The 21173-nt window shown below is 40.6% G+C and overlaps 1 protein-coding gene across 3 annotated transcripts in view; it reads left to right on the top strand.

Annotated features, from left to right (window-relative positions):
• Nucleotides 1-21173, top strand: part of astn2 (astrotactin 2) — a 1590397-nt gene that overhangs the window by 1532259 nt on the left and 36965 nt on the right. For all 3 annotated transcript variants that reach the window (XM_087998521.1, XM_087998520.1, XM_087998522.1), the window contains 2 exons: nt 11210-11310; nt 18953-19136. In XM_087998521.1, coding sequence (XP_087854647.1) covers nt 11210-11310; nt 18953-19136 — 285 coding nt within the window. The remainder of the gene's footprint in view (nt 1-11209; nt 11311-18952; nt 19137-21173) is intronic.

The raw sequence follows: 21173 nt of genomic DNA, 5'->3' as shown, positions 1-21173 counted from the left end.
GTGTTGCTGGAAAAGCGCACCAGGTCAGGCAGCATCCAAGGAGTAGGAGAATCGACGTTTAGGGCATGAGCCCTTCTTCAGGAAGGGCTGACCTGCTGCGCTTTTCTAGCAACACATTTTCAGCTTTACACTGTTCCTAACCTGGTTTCAATGAGCCTCAACAATTGCTAGCCAAGCAGATAACTGTCCTCACATCTGAGGAATAGATTGCAAAATCCACCTCAGTGTTTTGAGTTATATGTCTCTGTATATTGACAAGAAACACTGGTCACTCACGCTATGGACTCACCCAGGGACCACAGCCTTTGTTCCAACTCTGTGGTTATCAGTGTCTGTGCTGAACCATTATGTCACCCTGTTTCTTGCAATTTTACAGCACTATGTTTAATGTCATTCTGTACCAAAAGGCATCCATCTTAGCTCTCTCAACAAAGATTAGAAGGCGAGTTGGTTAACAGCTTGAAGCAAATATTCTTCCCTGGTACTGAAAATAACAAATACTGGAAGTCATATCAGGTCAGGCAACATCTATGGAGAGAGAGGGGGCTAACATTTTGAGTCTAGATGACTCTTCATCAGAGTTGAAGAGTAGTGTGGAGGGACAGCATTTATGTTCACATTTGGCAGGGGGGGTGGTGGAGTGGATAAAGAGTGTAGGGTGATGGTGGAGAAAAGACGTCAGTTTACATTAAGTGACACTCTGAAAGAGTCAACCAGAATTCCTGTCATAGGGAAGAGCAAGTCAGGCAGCATTCAAGGAGCAGGATAATCCATATACATATCATCCGTCGTCATTTCCGCCACCTCCAAACGGACCCCACCACCAGGGATATATTTCCCTCCCTTCCCCTATCAGCATTCCGAAAAGGCCACTCCCTCCGTGACTCCCTTGTCAGGTCCACACCCCCCACCAACCCAACCTCCACTCCAGGATCTTCCCCTGCAACCGCAAGAAATGCAAAACTTGCGCCCACACCTCCCCCCTTACTTCCCTCCAAGGCCCCAAAGGATCCTTCCATATCCGCCACAAATTCACCTGCACCTCCACACACATCATTTACTGCATCCGCTACACCCGATGTGGCCTCCTCTATATTGGGGAGACAGGCCGCCTACTTGCGGAACGTTTCAGAAAATACCTCTGGGACACCCCCACCAACCAACCCAACCACCCCATGGCTCAATACTTCAACTCCCCCTCCCACTCCACCAAGGACATGCAGGTCCTTGGACTCCTCCATCGCCAGACCATAGCAACATGACGGCTGGAGGAAGAGTGCCTCATCTTCCGCCTAGGAACCCTCCAACCACAAGGGATGAACTCAGATTTCTCCAGTTTCCTCATTTCCCCTCCCCCCAACCTTGTCTCAGTCCCAACCCTCGAACTCAGCACCACCTTCCTAACCTGCAATCTTCTTCCTGACCTCTCCGCCCCACCCCCCCTCTGGCCTATCACCCTCACCTTAACCTCCTTCCACCTATCGCATGTCCAACGCCCCTCCCCCAAGTGCCTCCTCCCTACCTTTTATCTTAGCCTGCTGGACACACTCTCCTCATTCCTGAAGGGCTCATGCCCGAAATGTCGATTCTCCTGCTCCTTGGATGCTGCCTGATCTGCTGCGCTTTTCCAGCAACATATTTTCAGCTCTGATTTCCAGCATCTGCAGTCCTCACTTTCTCATAGGGAAGAGCAAAACAGGATTGGCATTCCTCGAAGAGCTATGGCAGTCGATCAAACAAATGTAGGAACAAATTACTGCAGATGCTGGAATCTGTACTGAAAATAACAATCAATATTTGTTATTTCAGTACAGATTTCAGGACCTGCAGTAATTTGTTCCTACCTGTTCTTCCCTCGTACTTTCTTAACGATAATTTTCCAATAGTAGACCAAGTTATTTTTATGGTAATGTAGCTTATTGCATTGACTCATATCCAAGTCTTCTTTAAATCAATATTATTTAAAATTATGTAACCAGTCAATGCATTCACTAAGTGGAGTACTTCAAAGTTGGAGCCTCAGCTATTTACAATCTTTATAACAACTTATTTTATTTTTCTTGACATTTCAACATCAGCTAAGAATATAAACTGAGTCCGAGGAACACAAAGTGAGTGCCAAGCAGATTGCGTGTGTGGCGGAAATGATGACGGATGATATGATGTATATGGAGGTTGGTGGGGTGGTAGGTGAGGACCAGTGGGGTTCTGGCCTGGTGGCGATTGGAGGGGTGGGGCTCAAGGGCAGATGGAGTATAATGTGGCCTTTTTTTTCTGACCTTATAATCTGAATGTTGCTGTAAAAAGGTACATGTTGCTGAAGCCTTTACTCTGACACTAATCAGGACTGATGCAAGAATGTCAAATTTCAAACGATCCCTGCAATTTATGCTGTGAGAGTAAAGGGTGCTGATTGGTTGGCAAGTTGACTTTCAATGGTTGAAGCATTACCATATTCTTCGTTCAAGCCCCAGAAGCATGAAGCCTGTAGTTGCCCATTGCTATCTCCATGACAACACCTCAGCCAAAATCATACATCTAACTGGTGTGACAATACTATCACTTCGGAAAGGTTATTTGGTTCTTGGTTTTCTTGAAAAGAGGTTGTGAAGCCTCAGCTATTTACAATCTTTATAGCAACTTATTTTATTTTTCTTGACATTTCAACGTCAGCTAAGAATATAAACTGAGTGCCAAAGAGTCTAGGAACAGGCTAGATTAACAATGGAAGAGGGGTGGCCAGTTCTCCCATATCAGGTTTTCTCCAGTTTATCTGTAGCAGTCGCAAGATGTGAGTGTCAGAGGAGTTGCAAGCTTCAGTAAAGAACTTCTCTGACCTTCTTCTGAAATCTTTTTGTAAATTGTTCCCTCCTACCTGTAAAAATCTGTGTTTGAATTTACCTTTTTGCCGAGAGGTGTGTTTGTGGGATGTTACTGTACTGGAACAGTTAACTCGTAATAATGGCTGTATCGGGTCAATGACGTTTTCCAATAGCTAAGTTATTCTAAATTCCATTTTCTTTTGTTCATGTTTCAACTGTAGTGTTTAAATAAATTCTGTTCTGCTTAACGCAGAGTGGTCTGACCAGCTGCACCTTCCTGGAATATCCATTTCACATCTACCTTTAAATTAAGAAAATGTTAGGGTCTGGGCTGCCTTCTGAAAATATTTTGAGGGGGGTCTGGTCCAAAACATGTATTGCCTTGCTACAAGTCAGGGCCCACTCTTCCCAGAGACATCACAGAAGTTAAAGTTTCATTTTACAGAAGTGCCCAATTTGTTTGTCTTTTATACCCAGGTTGGCAGAAAGCACAGATCAGTTTGCTGAACTTAACAAGAATTACTATTTATTAAAAATAAGTAGAATCTAGTTGCAGATATATGATTACGAGCCATGAGCAGGTACCTGTTTACAGAATATCCTGAGTATACTGTGTTCATCAGAACTTTGTTTCTTGGTCTTCCTTCTCTGGATACTTTCGTTGGTTGGCAGGGGGTTCAGGATAACTAGTTCATTTTTAGAAAAGGTCCCTGAGTTGGATAACTGCTCAAGGAAAGATAATTTGTTTTTCTTCCAGCTTAATTTTTTTTTTACTGCCAACAATTGAGAGAGCTGCTGACCTGGTTGGGATCTGATGGCTTTTCCTTCTCCTGTTCACAACTCCTACCGATTCAGCCAGCTGGGAACCAATCATATCGTGTTGTCAGGCAAAAGGCCTTTGTCATCAATAATTGGTCACTAATTCACAAACCAATCAGTTATTTGTTACTGGCTGAATCTCCTTTTTTACACAGTCCTTGGTTCCAGCTGTCTCCACATTCTCCAGCTACTGCTTGAACCAGCAGCTGTGTCAGCAGTGCTTGCAATGAGTTTCACATTACTTGTTTCCAAAAATATTGAAGTAGTCCTTTGGAAATCTTTGCGTTTTAAAACATTTATTTTCTCATTTCAATCCAAAATCAAAAATACAGATAACTGGTAAAACATAGTATTTACCAAAATCTTCTAATTCAGCCTAAAATATGCCCATTGCTGGAGAATTTTAAAGATAATTCTTTTCATCTCTGTCCCCTTAACCCTGAGGAGGCCCCATTTGTCCAAGATTCGCTAGACAGTGGAATCAAACTTTAAACTTCAGATGTGTCAAGCCCCTTCAGAATGTTGCATTTTCCAATGAGATCACCCTCATTCTTCCAGCCAGTGTTAATCTAATCTACTTAGCTTTTCATCATACTCTCATTTTGGAGATCAATCAAATGAATTAGCACTGCTGCCTCACAGTGCCAGGTACCTACGTTCGATTCCAGTCTTGGGTGACTATCTGCGTGGAGTTTGCATGTTCTTCCCTTTCCTGCCACAGTCCAAAGCTGTCCAGGCTAGTTGGATTAGCAATGATACAAGGGGTATTACAGGGATAGGGACGGATGCTGGGTCTGGGAGGGATGTTCTTTGGACAGTCAGTGCAGACGTGATGGACCAAAAAGCCTCTATTTGCTCTGTATAGGTTCTATGATTCACTGTCACTACTGCAAATATAACCTTTTTCAAATATGGATACCAAACCGGTACACTGTCCTCAAGTGTGATTTCATCGAACAGTTTGTAAATTCAGCAGGATGTCTTTACTTTATACTTCAAACCCCATGTAACAAGTGACAAGAATTATGGCCATAATAGTGACAGTTTTTCAAACTGCTTGTTAAGTCTGCATGTTTCTTATGCAAGGACACTCAAATATCCACAAAACATTAATATTTACAACCTTTATATCTGTCAAAAAAAACTATGTATTTCTTCTCTTATGATCAAATCTGTTGAACTCAACTTTGAATACATTCAATGACTCGGCCTACACAATAGTTAAACTGTAATTGATCTCAGGAGTTGCAGCAATTGAAATAAATGACGTACAAACACATCACGAAACGCTGTCATGCCCCTTTTGAAAAACTAAGCAGCCAGAGTTTATGCATCTTTTGTTACAACCAGACCCCCATTGAGGTTCCCCAATTTGTTCGAGTTCCAGACAGGACACCCCAAACTATTAAGCTGTCAGTTGAGGAGGGATGAATTGGCTTTCCTTCCTTATTCTCCCAAACACCTTGGTTCATTGCAACAAGCTTAATTTTGAAAAGGCCCTTCCTTGATTTTTCTTGATCCCATCCCTATGTCCCAGACCAATAGAATATATCCTTTAAAAAGGAGTCAATTTTGCTTGACGTGCTTGACTAAGATAATTAGCTATAAAACACAAGAAGAATTAATCACACAACACACAAAAAATAGAAATAAGAGGTGAATTCAAAAAGATAAAAGTGAAAGAAGACAGATAAATAGATCAGTCTCTGAATTATTCATGAAGAATAGATACTTGAACATCGTGGCCATTCCAGTTGAGGTTATCAGTGGAGTTGACATTGTTAGTTGAACAATCAATTTCATGGTCCTTAGTTTGTTTGATTGGTTGAGATTCTGTGGTTCTGATTCCTTTTGACTGTGAGTGAATTTCAACATTTAGGATTTGGAGGTGCTGGTGTTGGACTGGAGTGGACAAAGTTTAAAAAAATCACACAACACCAGGTTATTGTCCAACAGGTTTATTTGGGAGCACTAGCTTTCACGTAACTTTAAAAAAAAGTTCTGGGATTGACACATGAAAGAACTGAAACCAACATGATCATTCGAAAAGGTGAGAGACTTAACAAACATTCCAGGTCTTTTCCAATATATAATTTCAGTTGCATCACACTGTAATGTTTGCTATAAATTCTGTATCATACGATCTTATACCACACATCCACATGATGAAGGAACAGTGCTCCAAAAGCTATGCTTCCAAATAAACCTGTTGGACTATGACCTGGTGTTGTGTGAGTTCTTACTTTCAAATTCAGGGTGAGAGAAAGTCCTTTTGCTTTCATTATTTCATTTTGTCTGGCTGTTTGTCTGCAAGCTAACTAGTACTAAAAGGTGAGAAGGTCTTTACCTGCAATACTGGGCTGACGTGAGGACAGTCTTCAACTGTGACTTTCACAGCATTTTAATGCTAAAATCCTAGTATACATGAGAACATGCAATCCAGTAAGCATGAACCAGTTGAGGTGAGACTGGTCTTTTTAACCCCTGCCCTTGTGTATTTGTCAGAGGAAACATGCCTCCCGTTTAGAACATTATCCACAAGGGATGAGTTGCTGATGAACAGGGTGTTGTTAGAACCTGGGTATCTTTGTAGCTATAAGAGATCACAGTCCAGTCTGTTTTTGGCTTGGCTCTTAAGCTCTTTGAAGGACTGTTGTTTGAAATTCCCTTTGCATCTATAAGTAGAAAATTCCATTAGTATTTCTCTTCAGATAGTCACATAAGTTAAATATAAAAATCACACAACACCAGGTTATAGTCCAACAGGTTTAATTGGAAGCACAGTAGCTTTCGGAGCGACGCTCCTTCATCAGGTGATTGTGGAGGGCTCAATCGTAACACAGAATTTATAGCAAAAATTTGCAGTGTGATGTAACTGAAATTATACATTGAAAAATTGATTGTCTGTTGATTATACATTTTTCAATGTATAATTTCAGTTACATCACACTGCAAATTTTTACTATAAATTCTGTGTTAGGAGCGTCGCTCCGAAAGCTAGTGTGCTTCCAATTAAACCTGTTGGACTATAACCTGGTGTTGTGTGATTTTTAACTTTGTACACCCCAATCCAACACCGGCATCTCCAAATCATAAGTTAAATATGTCCACAGTGTTTCAGCATTCCAAATTATGGTCATGACATGACTCAGTACCAACAGACTCCTGTTGCAAGTGTGCATCCAGAGACATTTAGTGTGGAAAGATTGGCCAAATAATACCCAACACTCATTGTATATGCCAACACATAACATTTGGGCCATCTGATAAAATCTGGCAGTAGTGACACACACAATCAGAACAAAACCTTGCTCACTGCCTTCCAGAGTGGTAAGGATTCAAACAGGAGAATTGGATAACATGAATGGTTATCTTGCACATGAAGGCCTGATGGTTGAAAAGTTTTCTTCTGAGCCTTGTCTTTGTAGCAATGAGTTTTGCTTTTCCCTCAGTCTTCAATGGGATCTGGGTGTCCATGGCAGGGGCAGCATCTGTCTCCCATCTCTATTTCTCCTTGAACCTCACCTTAAGTATGTCTGGAGTCATATGTAGGCTGGAGCAGGTAAGGAAAACGTCCTAAAGATGTTAGCTGGATCATTGTCACAATCAGTTATCATTTGATGGTCACCATTAGGAGGCAAGCTTTATATTCCATATTCATTAATTGAATTCAAGTTTCACCAGCCACATTGGGATTTGAATCCCTGTTCCCAGAGCATTTGCTTGATTTTTAGTCCAGTCGCATTACCTGTGCACCTCTCTTATCTTAATCTCGATGTTTTAATAATCAAACAATCGTCAGGGATTGATTAACTTCGTAGGTTATGTTACTTAAAAGAGTAAAACACTATTTCAAGTTATGAAGCAGACATTACAGCAAACTAATTTCTGTGTGCAGCTTACAAACCCAAAACAGCCATCTGCCAGGCAGAGTCACAACATTGTATTCCCAAGCAGTTTATGAATTCCTTAAAATGAACACTCTCAAAGGCAAGGTATAAACACACCTCCCTTGATATGTACTGAGTGCCCCAGTAGGTCAACATTTTAAATAACATTAATTTAATTTTCTTCAAAATTATAATCAATGTCAGCGTTTAAAATGAAGTGATTTACTTCTCTGGGTGTAAAATTTGAAGTTTGCTTTTCCTCAAGCTATGGCCATATGCATGAGTTTGTTTCCTATAGTTGTTATGATTGAAGACCAGATGACCACCTTTACTGTTATGATCATGGATGAGATCACCAAATAATGCTTTGATCTGACTAGGGACCAAAAACGTTTTGTTTCAAAGTGAAGATGAGATCCAGAGACGACTAAAAGAAAAAAAAAGCCGTCAGATTCCACAGGTTTAAACAAGAAAAGCTTTACAATTCGGAACAGTAATGCAATCATCAATACATGTACAGCTTGTTTCTAATAGGCAGAAATAACATGTGGTAAACATGTGTGACACACTGTGATCAAACATCCCACAGTGCACATCACACAACAAATGCGATCATCATAGATCTCTCAGATTTATAAACAACTCCTCACACACATTAATAAAATGGTAAGTCACCGCATCGCTTTAAACTTCACAAGAAATTACAATGAATCACTTTTTCAGATCTGGCCTTGAAATTCTTTTCCAATTGCCAATCCATCGTGGACTGCCTCAATAGCTGGTCCTGTTCTAGTCAATCACCATCCTGTCGCGAGTTCACGTTCCTCTGAACTCTGAAACTTCAGTACTCGTTCACCAACAGTGAACATCACCGTGTCAGACATGTCTCTCAGTATCCATTCCCCAAGCCTCTTTAGGAGTCTGACTACATAGATCGAGTTTACTGCTCTTGACTTCTTCCATGCCTGTCAGCCAAAAATAAGCACTCCAGAGAGTCTGTCCCTGTTTCTGTCAAACCTGAACTGTCCTCAGAACTCCTTCTCAATGACCCCTGAACTATCCTGGGTTACCTATTGAAAGTTTTGCAATCAATTCTTTTCCTTTGGCCTTTATTGCAAGGTTATTGAAGTTTATAGACAAGGAAGTCCCATTACAACTGTACAGGGTATGGATGAGATCGCAACGGGAGTACAATGTGCAATTTTGGTCCCTGTATTGACAAAAAGATATTCTATCATTGGAAGCTAACCAAAATAGAATCACTGGGCTGATTCCTGGTAGAAAGGGATCAACTTATCAAGAATGAATAAACAGGTTATTTTTATGCATTGACAGTGGCTTGACAGGGTTAATGTAGAGAAGATATTTACACAAGTTAAGGAATCTCAAACTAGAGGACATAGTTAGAGAATAAGAGGACATTTGTTTAAAATTGAGATGTGAAGGAATTTCTACCAGAGGGTAGTGAATGTCAGACATTCCTGATTCCAGAGAGCAGTGCAGGCTCCACCAGTAAATGCATTTGAAGAGGAAGTGAATCGATTATTAGAACTTCAAGGAGTTGATAGCTCAGCTAAGCTGGCACGAAAGAGGAGTTGGGGCCCTGAGGCAGTTCAACCATGGTCTCGTTCAGTGGCGAGGCAGGCTTGAGGGGCTAAATAGCCTTTTCCTGCTATTATTTCTAATGTTTTTTTCTTGCAGGGCAGAGTGTTGCCACCTAACTAATTAGAGAGCTCAGAGTCCTTCGCAAACTTTACATGTTCACACTGTGCCCAAAATTCCTGATTTCATTATGTCATGCTGTGGAAACAACACAAGAATGCGTTTTTAATTTTTCTTTTGAGGTGACAGAGTGTTGATATCCAGCACTTCTGACAGTCTCTCAACATGGACCATATTTCACTAGTTTTGGACTGGCAGGAATTGAGCAGAGCAGCTTTGCTGTACTCTAGCTTCAGGTGACTACATCTGCTCCCCTATTACTTGGTAACGGTTTCTTCTCTGAGATTTTGATGTTGGAAAGTCCCATTTCAGCTCAGTGGTCATGTTTAAATCTCTTGCCTCTGTCCTCAAATGATACCCTGAAAGAAAGTTCTCCAAAGATATGTGTATGCTTGTCTCTGTTTCAGGTTCTGTAGACATTGCCTGTCTGTGTCTCTATTGTTTACATGCATCTTCACAATAGGAACATTGGTTATCTTTGAATCTTTCAATGCACTGCCTTCTCATGCAGTGTTCTTACAAAATTTAGTTTTGCAAAGTTCAAAGGAGCCATTTTCCTACTTTGCAAAATAAGAGGTTGTTCCCCCGGGAAACATTCAAACAGTCTGGATAGACATCTGTGTGCAAGTTGTAAGAGATTTGTTTGCTTCCCATTTGAAATATCCTTACTCTGCCTTACCACCCTGCTGTAGCCATCGCCATTCTTCATTGTCAGCCTCTAAAATGCCAGTGACTAATTTGCAAGTGGACCCCAATCATGTGCTTTCATTCCTCAAGAGAATTTGAACCATGATAAAACACAAGGCTTGCACTATATGGTCACAAGCAAGCTGACTGAAGCAATAACCTGATCAAGCAATAATAATACATCACCTCTGACTGGTATCTCTTATTAGATAATTGCTTAACTCCCTCTCATTTTTCATCTTGATTGGAAAAAGAGATATATTCGCTTTTTGTTTAACTCAGCAGGGACTTTTTATTTCCTTTCTAGCTAGCATCCTTGTTTATTTGATGGCCATCAAACCATGGCATATATTTTGATTGTGCTATGAAGCATGACAAAGTTTACCTTAATTGGCAACAGGCATTGGTCTCTGTACAATGCTCTGACTCCTAGCCATCAGAGCGAACAGTCCCCCTCAAGGATATTCTACTCTTCTGAAAATATTACTTGCAGTGGTCAGAGTAAGAACATACAATGTATAGTAATTTAGTAATATAGAACACCTACATTGTGAAAGTCATTTGACCCATCCACACAGACCGTCCAAAGAGCACCCCACCCAGATCCACCTCCCCTACCCTATCCCTGGAATCCTGCATTTCCCCTGGTTAATCCATCTGACTTGCATGTCCCTGAACACTATGGGCAATTTAGCATGGCCAATCCATCTAACTTGCACATCCTGGACTGTGAGAGGAAATTGGAATACCCAGAGAAAACCCTAAGAGAGAAGCACAGATAATGGACCACCTCCACACACGCAGTCACCTGAAGGTGGGATCGAACCTGGGTTCCTGGGCATTGTGAGGCAGTCGTGCTGACCACTGAGCCACCGTGATAATATTACAATAAAATGACAGCCTTACTCGAATACATCATCAAAGTTACTTGGTCTAAGTACAGATGTGTTTATCAAAATCTAGAAGAACATGGTTTCTAATCTCTTTGCAATGACAATATTGATTGAAATACTGAATGACAGCAGAATTGGAATTTTGATCTCCAATGTTCTTGGCCAATTCATAGGACCATATTCTCAGGATAATTGTTGTGATGGAAAATAAAATTACAGTGACATGGAGATCATAATTTTCACATTCAGGCATTTAGTGTAATTTACTTATCACTTCCATATAGTATCCTAACTCATGCACACATGTCTCACCTTTATGACATCTGTGCTAATCTCCCTAGACTTTTATCTGGATTGTACTCTCTCATTCTTTCAGGTTTACGTTGTATGCTTTGGACAGTAGAGGGAGACGCTCTGAGCCAAGCACAGTCACAACGAGAACCTCCTGCCCTCTGATTGATGACATCAAGGCAGAAGGTAAGTTATTCTTCCTCACTTTGTCAAACAGAACCTTCAATGAGTTGGACTATTTGCTGGATGCTCTTGGTGTGTAGTTCCACTGTATGAGTGTCACAGTAGCAACCCAAGCAGCATAACAGCAGTTCATTTCAAACCAAGAACACCATTTTTACTGGAATTCTTTCAAAAATATCTTTTGCTGCAAAGTAACACAACTTACCTGTTGCATTTCCATTTCTCACATGAGCGTTCACTTAACATTTTTCAACGGCATAAGTTTATATCATATTTTTCCCCTTATGTACTTGTCCAAATTAGCTTAAATACATTCATCATATTCAGTACAATTGTCATGGTTCTAACCACTCTCTGGGTAAAGTCATTTCTCCTGAATTCCCTCTGGGATATATGTGTAACTAAATCAATGGATCCTAGTTTTTAACATCATCGCTGGTGGAAATGCCTTGATTTGGATTTTGAATGACTTTTCTTTTAAATTTATTGTCTTATTAAAAAAATTCTAACAGCAAGAAAAAGCTTTGTTGCAGCTGATTCTGTTATTTCTCTCCTCACTTTTTTTATAGTTTGTGTGCATACTATTTAATTTTCCTGTTTTCACATTTCATTTTGGCTGATGATGCTCTTCGTACTGTTATCACTTTTAACCAGCTCCAGACAGAGGTACCAGGATTTATGACTCAGACTGACCTCACGGCCTGCGAAATCACCAGAATTATCAAACTATGTTAACCTGCTAATGAAGTAATCTGCACTTTTGGGATAAATGAACACTATTTTCACCTTCTCTTTAGTTTGTGCTTTTTACTTAGCCACAGTGAATTTTGTTCATGAAAACTAAGGAAGAAAGGTATAAGCTGAGACTGAAGAACATCATAAAGCAAGCTGGAGAAAAAAATAAGTTTAATCAGGAGGTATGGATAAGACGATGAGACATAGTGAGCAATGTGGGGAGATAAGACCATAAGACATAGGAGCAGAAATTAGGCCATTCGACCCATCGAATCTGCTCCGCCATTCAATCATGGCTGATACATTTCTCAACCCCAGTTTCCTACTTTCTCCCTGTAACCTTTCATCCCCTTGGCAATCTAAAACTTATCTATCTCTGTTTTAAGTATGCTCAATGACCTGGTCTCTACAATATTCTGTGGCGATGAATTCCACAGATTCCCCACTCTCTGGCTGAAGAAGTTTCTCCTTATCTCCATTCTAAAAGGTCTTCCCTTTACTCTGAGTCTATGCCATTGGGTCCTAGTCTCTCCTGTCAATGGAAACATCTTCCCAACATCCATTCTGTCCAGGTCCTTCAGTATTCTGTAAGTTTTAATAAGATCCCCCCCCCCCCTCACCTTCTAAACTCCATCGAGTGTAGTCCCAGATTCCTCAACCATTCCTCATATGTTAAGCATTTAATTCCTGGAATCGTTCTTGTGAATCTCCTCTGGACCAGCTTATGGGCCAATACACCTTTCCTGAGGTATGGGGCCCAACATTGCTCACAATACTCTGTTGTCGGATCAGAGCCTTATAAAGCTTCAGAAGTACATCCCTGCTTTAATATTCTGGTCTTCTCAAGGTGAAAGACAACATTGTATTTGCCTTCCTAACTATCAACTCAACCTGCAAGTTAACCTTAATAGAAACCTGGACTGGGATTCCCAAGTCTCTTTGCACTTCAGTTTTCTGAATTTTCTCCCCATTTAGAAAATAGTCCATTCTTCCTACTAAAGATGAAGGATGAGTGAAATGACTTCACAGTTACATCAGAACAATGGACCACAATTGTGACAATAATCAGTCTTCATGCAAATCTAATTAAGTAGAGATGAGTAGCAGCCTGATATCTTGATCTGTAATTCTCATGTTGTCGTGTAATGGACAGTTAAGAATTGTGTGGAATTCACAGGTAATCATAGGTCTAACTGTGCCTCCTCCACACCCACTAATCTGCTCCCCAATCCCTTCCAGTGATAGGAATGAGATAGGGCAGAGATTCTTCAACTTCTCCAGCTTAAGGACCTTCTTGTATTTTCCAAGATGATCATTCCCGGTATCTTGTGGTATTTACCACCTCTACTAGTAAAAGGTATAAGGTAACCACTGTTCAGTACAGTTCACTACCACCAATCTTTCATTGTGTTTGCTTTACTGTGGGCTACATAATGCAAGTGAAGCTGCTACATGCAGAGTGTCTTTATAATGCTTGTAAGAAAACAGGCATATCCTTATATGCTGCTTACCCTATACATTACCCTCTTTGGTGAGACAGCCAACTCAGTGCGCTGTGCAACATTTAGCAACCACACTAACCTCTCGCCTCATGTCTCGTACTTCCACATCACTTTGCAGAAACCCCCTGCCCCCGCCCCACCCCTCTGCCTCTCACCGCACCCCTGCACGGGTTCAATGGAGTATAGCCGAGATATGGAACTCATTGTGTGAGGAATCTCCACACATCAGGACTTGTCTCTTCAAATCAATGTTAACTCTGTTTTGGCACAAAGATCACACGATTTCCTGTGTTTGCTCTGGCTTTAGCTTATTCAACTGAAACGTTCGATTGTAACCCTTTTGAAAATTGGATGAATTACTTACTCTTCGCTTTGCTAATCCTGACCTTAACCAGGTGACATTAGTTAAACGCATTAGAGTTTCAGGATTTCAGAATTACTGTATCATCAGAGGCAAAGGTGTTTCATGGAACAATTACAGTTATGTCAGTTTATATCCCCCTCCTGTCTGAAGAGTGCTGAAGGTCAAAAGTTTGCAAATTGGACTCACTTCACTCACTTTACTGAAAGAAAGAAAATACCTCCTGAAATTGAAAACCATTGACTCTCTTTATATAGTAGAATCTGCAAGCAATATCATTGCCGCACTGTAGTTCTTTTTTGTGATGAACTCATTGACTTTACATCTGTGTAGTAAGTCTTATCTAACAATATTCACAGACTGATTTGTGAGGTTATTTGATTCAAGCCAGACTCTTTCCAGGAATTGCTACATTTAGGTATTTTCAAGTGAAGGCAGTTAGTCATTCATCATCACTACGACTTGGTGTCTTCAAGATACTTGTCTCAAGAGGCTGTGAAAGAAATTAACCATATCACATGAAACTGACAAGCAGTTTTGCCTTGACACTCCTTCACCATCCTCACCAAAGACAAGTATTACTGAGAGTCTGGAACTCTCTTAAAGGTAACAGCTCCAAAACATTCCAGCATTTTCAGCTTTTTTTTATGGTGCAAGATGTAGAGAGCACTACTTTCTCTCACTTCCCTGTGCTGTTTACCCCCAAAATTAATGTAACCCAGTTCCTCAGCTATGGCTTAAAACACCTCTCAATGCACCTACAAACTCTCCAAAGAACAAATTTACTTACACATTTACAAAATCAAAGCCAGCGGTTTTGAATGCATGTTTACAATGCAAAAGCTGTGACGCAGAATGTAAGAAGCACCAGTGAAGGCAAAGATTAGCAGAACAGAGGAAGCATTGAGCTGGAAGGTACAAAAATATGAAGCAGCATTCCCTGGAGATGAAAAGACTATTTGATTTTATTTTTGGCTTCTCACCTAAGCACCACAAGGCTTGCTTCTGATTGTTTGAAAGACTGTGAGTTTGGAATATTGTTTTTTTTTTCTGCAAACACAGTAAGAAGCCATATCTTTAAACTATGCCCCTTAGTTCTAGATTTCCCCATGAGAGAAAGCATACCCTCCAGCCTTTACCCCATTGAAGCACTGTCAAAATCTTTAATGTTTCAGTAAGGGCACCTCTCATACTTAAGTCCAATGGGTACAGTCCCAATCTTCCCTCATAAGGTGGCCTCTACATCCCAGGAATCAGCCTAGTAAACATTCTTTGAGGTGTTTCCAGTGCATTGTATCTTTGCTTATAACTGGTAGTTTGATCTTGCCTCTGCTGTTATTTCTTATGCTCTGATGCAAGATAGAGGAAACAGTGATGAAGAAAGCTCTGTCCTTGACTACATGAAGAGCTCTAACCAAGGTATCCAGATTGAATCATTCCACCTACAGCTGCGAAAAGAAATACAATCAATGGTCATGCCAATGATTATACAAGCAGCCATAGAAAGGTCCATGTCATATCTAATAGAGTAGTCTCCAAGCATTGGCTAACTGACACAATATTTCAAACAATTAAAGATGACAGCTAGATTAGCATCTCAGCAAGACAGCAGTTGTATGAAGGTGGAGTCGTGGGTGAACAGAAAGGATTGACACTCATTCACACAATCTAGACAATGACAACCATGATATATGAGGCTTCTGATCATTGGGATAGTGAGATCATTCTGGGGCAGGAGGCACCAATACAAAAGGGATAGGTTGCATTTCAAATGGATTGGGACCACCGTCCTTTTCGACAGGTTCACCAGTTTGGTTGGCAAGGGTTTAAACAAAATTGCAAGTGAATGGGAGCCAGCGTACAGAAGTAGAAAAGAGAAATGAAGTGCATAAAAGAGTCAGAGGATTGGATGGTACTGGAGAAAAAAAGTAGTACCCTGTTAGACGGGAGCAGACTAGGAGGTATACAAGGCATGTAAGGGTAGGCTTTGATTGCATGTATGTAAGTATTTGGAGTCTGATGGATAATATCAGTAAAGTACAAGCATGGGAGATAAAGTGGTGGCTATAATGGAACTGTAGCTTCAGAATGGTAAAGTCTAGGCACTTCATACAATAAGTGCAGAAAAGATAGAGGAGAAAACTGAAAGTGGTAATGGCAGAATTAATTAGGAAGACTTTGTAGTGGTGGAACATGAGAATGTCTTGGGATGGGAAACTTGGGTGGAATTCAGAACAAAATCGTATTAGTACATTACATGGATATATACAGAAAAGCTAAAGTAATGAGAGAGAGAGAGAAGCAAATATATAGGAAAATCACACAGATGTGCAGGAACAACTGAGTAATGATAACTGGGGGGAGTTCAACCAGTATCAACTGGAATGATATAATAAAGGGAAGAAAGGACAGGGGAATATTGGAAACATGTTCAGAAGAGTTTCCTTGACCATTTGTTCTCAGTCCAATTAAGGCAACATTGATGGATCTGGTGCCTGGGCAATGAAGTGGGACAATTGGACAAAGTGTCTGTGGGAGAACACTGAGATATGAGTGACCATCATATCACAGAGCTTAGATTAACTACGGTTCACCAACACAGAACAATCTAAATTTGGACTTCTAACTTGGAAGAGGCTAACCTTATGGCTTGACAGAGGAGTCAATTTAGGTAAATTGGAACCTAAATGTGGTGGGAAAAGCTGAAACAGAACTGGGGAAATGAACTAGGAGATGTTTCAGGCTCAAGCTGGCTGTATTTCAGCAAGAGGTAAAGCTAGTGACCTGCAGGCTCCCTTTGATAATGAGAGTGAGAGGAAATACTCTGTTGTCTGATCAGAGCCTTATAAAGACCAGGCCAAATAGAATAAATTGAGAAGAGACATGAACAGGGTAAACAAATGTGAGGGTAGAATAATAATTAGAAGAATAGAATACAACGTTGCATACAAATCTTCCTCAGGCATATAAATGATGATCGGATAGCAAGAGGTGGAACAAGGATGATTAGGAACATAGAAGATATATCTTAGAGGTCAGTGCAAGGCCAGAATAATTAATATATTCTTTGCATCAGTGCTTGCTAAGAGCATGCTGACAAAATTATCAATGGAAGCAGAAATGGGAGTGGGAATAAATGGGGTGGGGGGGGGGGGGTGAGGAATTGAACAGTAGGACAGGAAAGGCTGATTGTGCTTAAAGAAGGTAAGTCAAATGACCTGGATGATTTTCATCCCAGGGTGGATGGGGAAGCTAAGAGAAGGTAGGAGAAAGGTCTGCTAACATAATCTTAACTTATATACAAAGTGGGAAGGCATTGGAGAATTGTAAACTGGCAGATGTGATATTCTTGTTCAAGAAATAGGGTAAGGTTTTTCACTAATTCCAAGCTGGTCAGTTTAATATCAATGGTGAGTTTTTTTTAGAACCAATGATTAATGAAAAATCACACACTTGAGGAGGTTTGAGTTAGTTAAGGTGAGCCATTGTAGATTTGTAGAAGGCCAGCTGTGCTTCAGTAATGTGTTTGAATTTCTTGATGAAGTAACAGTGAACAATGACAAACAGAAGTCATTTGGTTGTAAGAAAGCTTTAACAAATATTGCGTGAATTGAAGGTCATGAAATAAGAGATCAGTTTCACCTTGGATTAAAAAAATGAGTTGGCTTAAGGGCAGAAAACACTGAGTTATAGAGATGTGCAGCATGAAAATAGACACTTCAATGTAACTCATCCATGCCAAGCAGATATCCTAAATTAATCTCGTCCCATTGCCAGCATTTGGCCAATATCCCTCTCAACCCTTCCTATTCAGGTACCCATGCAGATACCTTATAAATGTAATTGTACCAGCCTCCACCACTTCTTCTGGCAGCTCATTCCATACATGCACCACCCTCTGCATGAAAAAAGTGCCCTCCAGGTCACTTTTAAATCTTTCCCCTCTCGCCTTAATCCTATGTCCTCTAGTTTTGGACTCCCCTAACCTGGGGAAAAGATCTTGACTATTCACTCTATCCATGCCCCTCATGATTTTACAAACTTCTTTCAGGGCACCCCTTAGCCTCTGATGCTTCAGGGAAAACAGTCCCAGCCTATTCAGCTTCTCCCTGAAGCTCAAACCCTCAAATCCTGGCAACATCATTGTAAGTCTTTTCTGAACCCTTTCAAGTTTCATAACATCCTTCCGATAGGGGGGAGACCAGAATTGCACGCAGTATTCCAAAAATGGCCTGTACAGTCACAACATGACCTTCCAACTCCTAGACTCAATGCACTGACCAATAAAGCCAAACATACCAAGCACGATCTTCACTACCCTGTCTACCTGGGACTCCTAGGTAAAAATAAATGACTGCAGATACAGGAAACCAGAGTCTAGATTAGAGTGGTACTGGAAAAGCACAGCAGGTCAGGCAGCATCTGAGGAGCAGTAAAATCGACGTTTCAGGCAAAAGCCCTTCATCAGGAAGCCAATTCCTGATGAAGGGCTTTTGCCCGAAACGTCGATTTTCCTGCTCCTCGGATGATGCCTGAACTGCTGTGCTTTTCCAGCACCACTCCAACCCAGTACCTGAGACTCTGCTTTCAAGGAACTATGAACCTACACTCCAAGGTCAGTTTTTGTGCTAAATAGTTCTTTGTCATACAGAGCGATTGTGGTATTCCCTAAGGTTCATTGTTAAGGTCACTGCTATATGTAAATAATTTAGATAGGTATTGAAATATGTAGTAAACCCTCCAACAAGGCAGCAGTCCTTTAGTATGGCACTGAACCCTCAGCCTGGACTTTGAACTTATGCCTTTGGATTTTTAGAAACTTCTAAACACCAAAGAGTTTAATGTGAAAACATTTGGTGACATTAGAGATTTAAATTCGACCTAAATCTGAAAATTATGGTCATACTTGTCATTGCTAAATAAACTAATCAGTAACCTTCACATTACCTCGATGAAGAAATCATCACACAGAGTTGATGTGACTGCATTCTTCAGCACGTTGCAAGGGGGCTTAAACCTGCTTCTAACCATTATACATTTTGTGCAGAAATATCAGAGATGATCTACAGCCTATTTAATGGCTACACCAGTGGGAAGGAACAGCAAACTGCCTACAACATACTGATGGAGATCTCTTCCCCCATGGTTTATCGGGTGATACATCACTATAACTCTCACTATGAAAAATTTGGAGACTTTGGGTGGCGTAGTGAAGATGAACTTGGTCCAAGGTAACCTGCTTTCTAATTAATAATATCTTTTTTGTAACACTGCGTTTCTGGTGTCAGAACAATAACTCACTTTAAAAAGATATGACAGATCTCCTTGTAGGAAACCAGCACCTTTTCTCCAGGAGAGGCACATTTTTCATGTGGCTGCTGTATATTATTTGAAGTGCTGGATGAATAATATGCAGCTTCTAAATCATGAATGGAAGTGTGCAGTTACTCAAGCATGAGCTCTACTATAACCGTGAGTATCAACACCAGTTGACAGATCTTGATGTGCTGTATGGTCTGCCACAGCCTTGGAGGCCCAGATACATTTCTCAGTGTCATTTCAGTCAATACTACTGAAAGGGGCAAACATCTGATTCAGAGCAAATTTCAAGAGTACAAGTGCACATGGAGTTAATCATATTCAGTGTGAAATATAGTTGCTACTGCAGGAGATGATGTTGTACAAGATTTAGTAGATACTCGGAAGGTTTGTTTTGTCACAAGGTGGACATTACAGAAGAGAATTTGGAGTTTCGCTCAACTTATTCTTTGGTTGTTTTTAACTTCCACTATCTTTTAGCTAATTAAGAACTGCCTCCCAGTCTGTCACTTACCCTGGATGTTGAAGAGTGGTTGGAATTGACAGAAGTCATGATTAAAATAATTAAGATAAATTAAAAGTATTATCAACACCAAGGCAAAAAGTACGACAGGATACCTGGTACTGGTACAGTACTCAAGAGTTCAATGATCACTTTATCCCTCTTCTATCTTCAAACAGCAAAGTACATCTTTGTATTTACCAGCCTGGTTGTCCTCATTGTTCTATTGATAGTTACACAATGTAGAATGATACTGAACCATATTGACAGGTCAAACAGAGGGTTTATCCCTGTTGAATTCCGTTACCCATGTTGCACATATGAAGTGAACAAAATGACAGCAGGCTAAAGGGGTTAAATTACAAGGGCAGATGGCGTAGCTGTTAGGGTTGTATTGCTTTGAGGAGAGAGTATGGAGGATAATTTAACAGAGGCTTTTCAGATGATTAAAGGAGTTGCTGGTAGATAGATGGAAACTATTTCCTCTCATGAGGGAGTCCAGAACAGGAAGGGGGCAGAACCTTAAAATATGTGCTGAGCCATTTACCCAGTGGAAGTCTGGAAGACACTCCTTAATGAAGCTGCTGAGGCTCATTCAAGTGAGCAATTGATAGATTTGTGCTTAATAAGGTTATGGAAGCAAGGCCGGTAGATGGAATTAAGATGTAGATCACCCATGACATAACTGATGACATGACCCGAGAGGCTGAACAGCCTACTGCTATTCCAAGTATAGAAATGAGTTCAGCTGCGATATCCCTAGTTAAAATGCCTGTTGAAACTATCTATATTCACATGCGAATAGCCAACTGGGTTAGGGCGAAATGTGTAAGCAGTGCCTGCCAAACATGACTTCAGCTTCACAACAGGAATGGGTCATTCATTGCTTCTAGCCTGATTTGATCTGATCAATGGTGGTTTATACCTCCACTTCATTAATCTTGGAAAAGTAAGGGAAAAAAAGTGCAGGAGCAGAGGGGAATTGAGGAACAAAATTATCTGTCAACAGTGTATAGAACTATCATCATGGAATCACACAAAGCATTCTGCTGCCAAAGTTGTGTTCATGTTACCTCAGTTGCCTGAACATCAATTAACCTCGAAGAAAATGTCCAAGGCTACAGTTTTGTATGAGAAAAAGGCTGAACCAAGTTTCTGTTGTCTCTATTATTTATATTGCCCAACAGCAAAAGTATTCTTGTTGCCACAGCAGGAGTTCCTGAATCCTTCAAAACATTTGAGCTAAACCAGTCTTCAGCTTTTGCACCACACAGAGCTGCAGGATACGTAAACAATTTAAAGGTTTAGATATGTGACGATATCAAAAAATCCAGGTGACAGAAAGAACGAGATGAGCTATTACAGCTGAATCCCAAAATTAAAATTCAGATGATACTGGTAAACTGCTTGAGATTTATCCTCACAGTTTGACATGCCCCAACCTCTT

Source organism: Chiloscyllium plagiosum, unplaced genomic scaffold (genome assembly GCF_037043375.1).
Source record: "Chiloscyllium plagiosum isolate Xiang-an unplaced genomic scaffold, Cpla_swu_hap1 HiC_scaffold_21, whole genome shotgun sequence".
Classification (NCBI taxonomy): Eukaryota; Metazoa; Chordata; class Chondrichthyes; order Orectolobiformes; family Hemiscylliidae; genus Chiloscyllium; species Chiloscyllium plagiosum.
The sequence above is the reverse complement of the archived record's forward strand: the minus strand, read 5'-3'. Positions and strand labels throughout refer to the sequence as shown.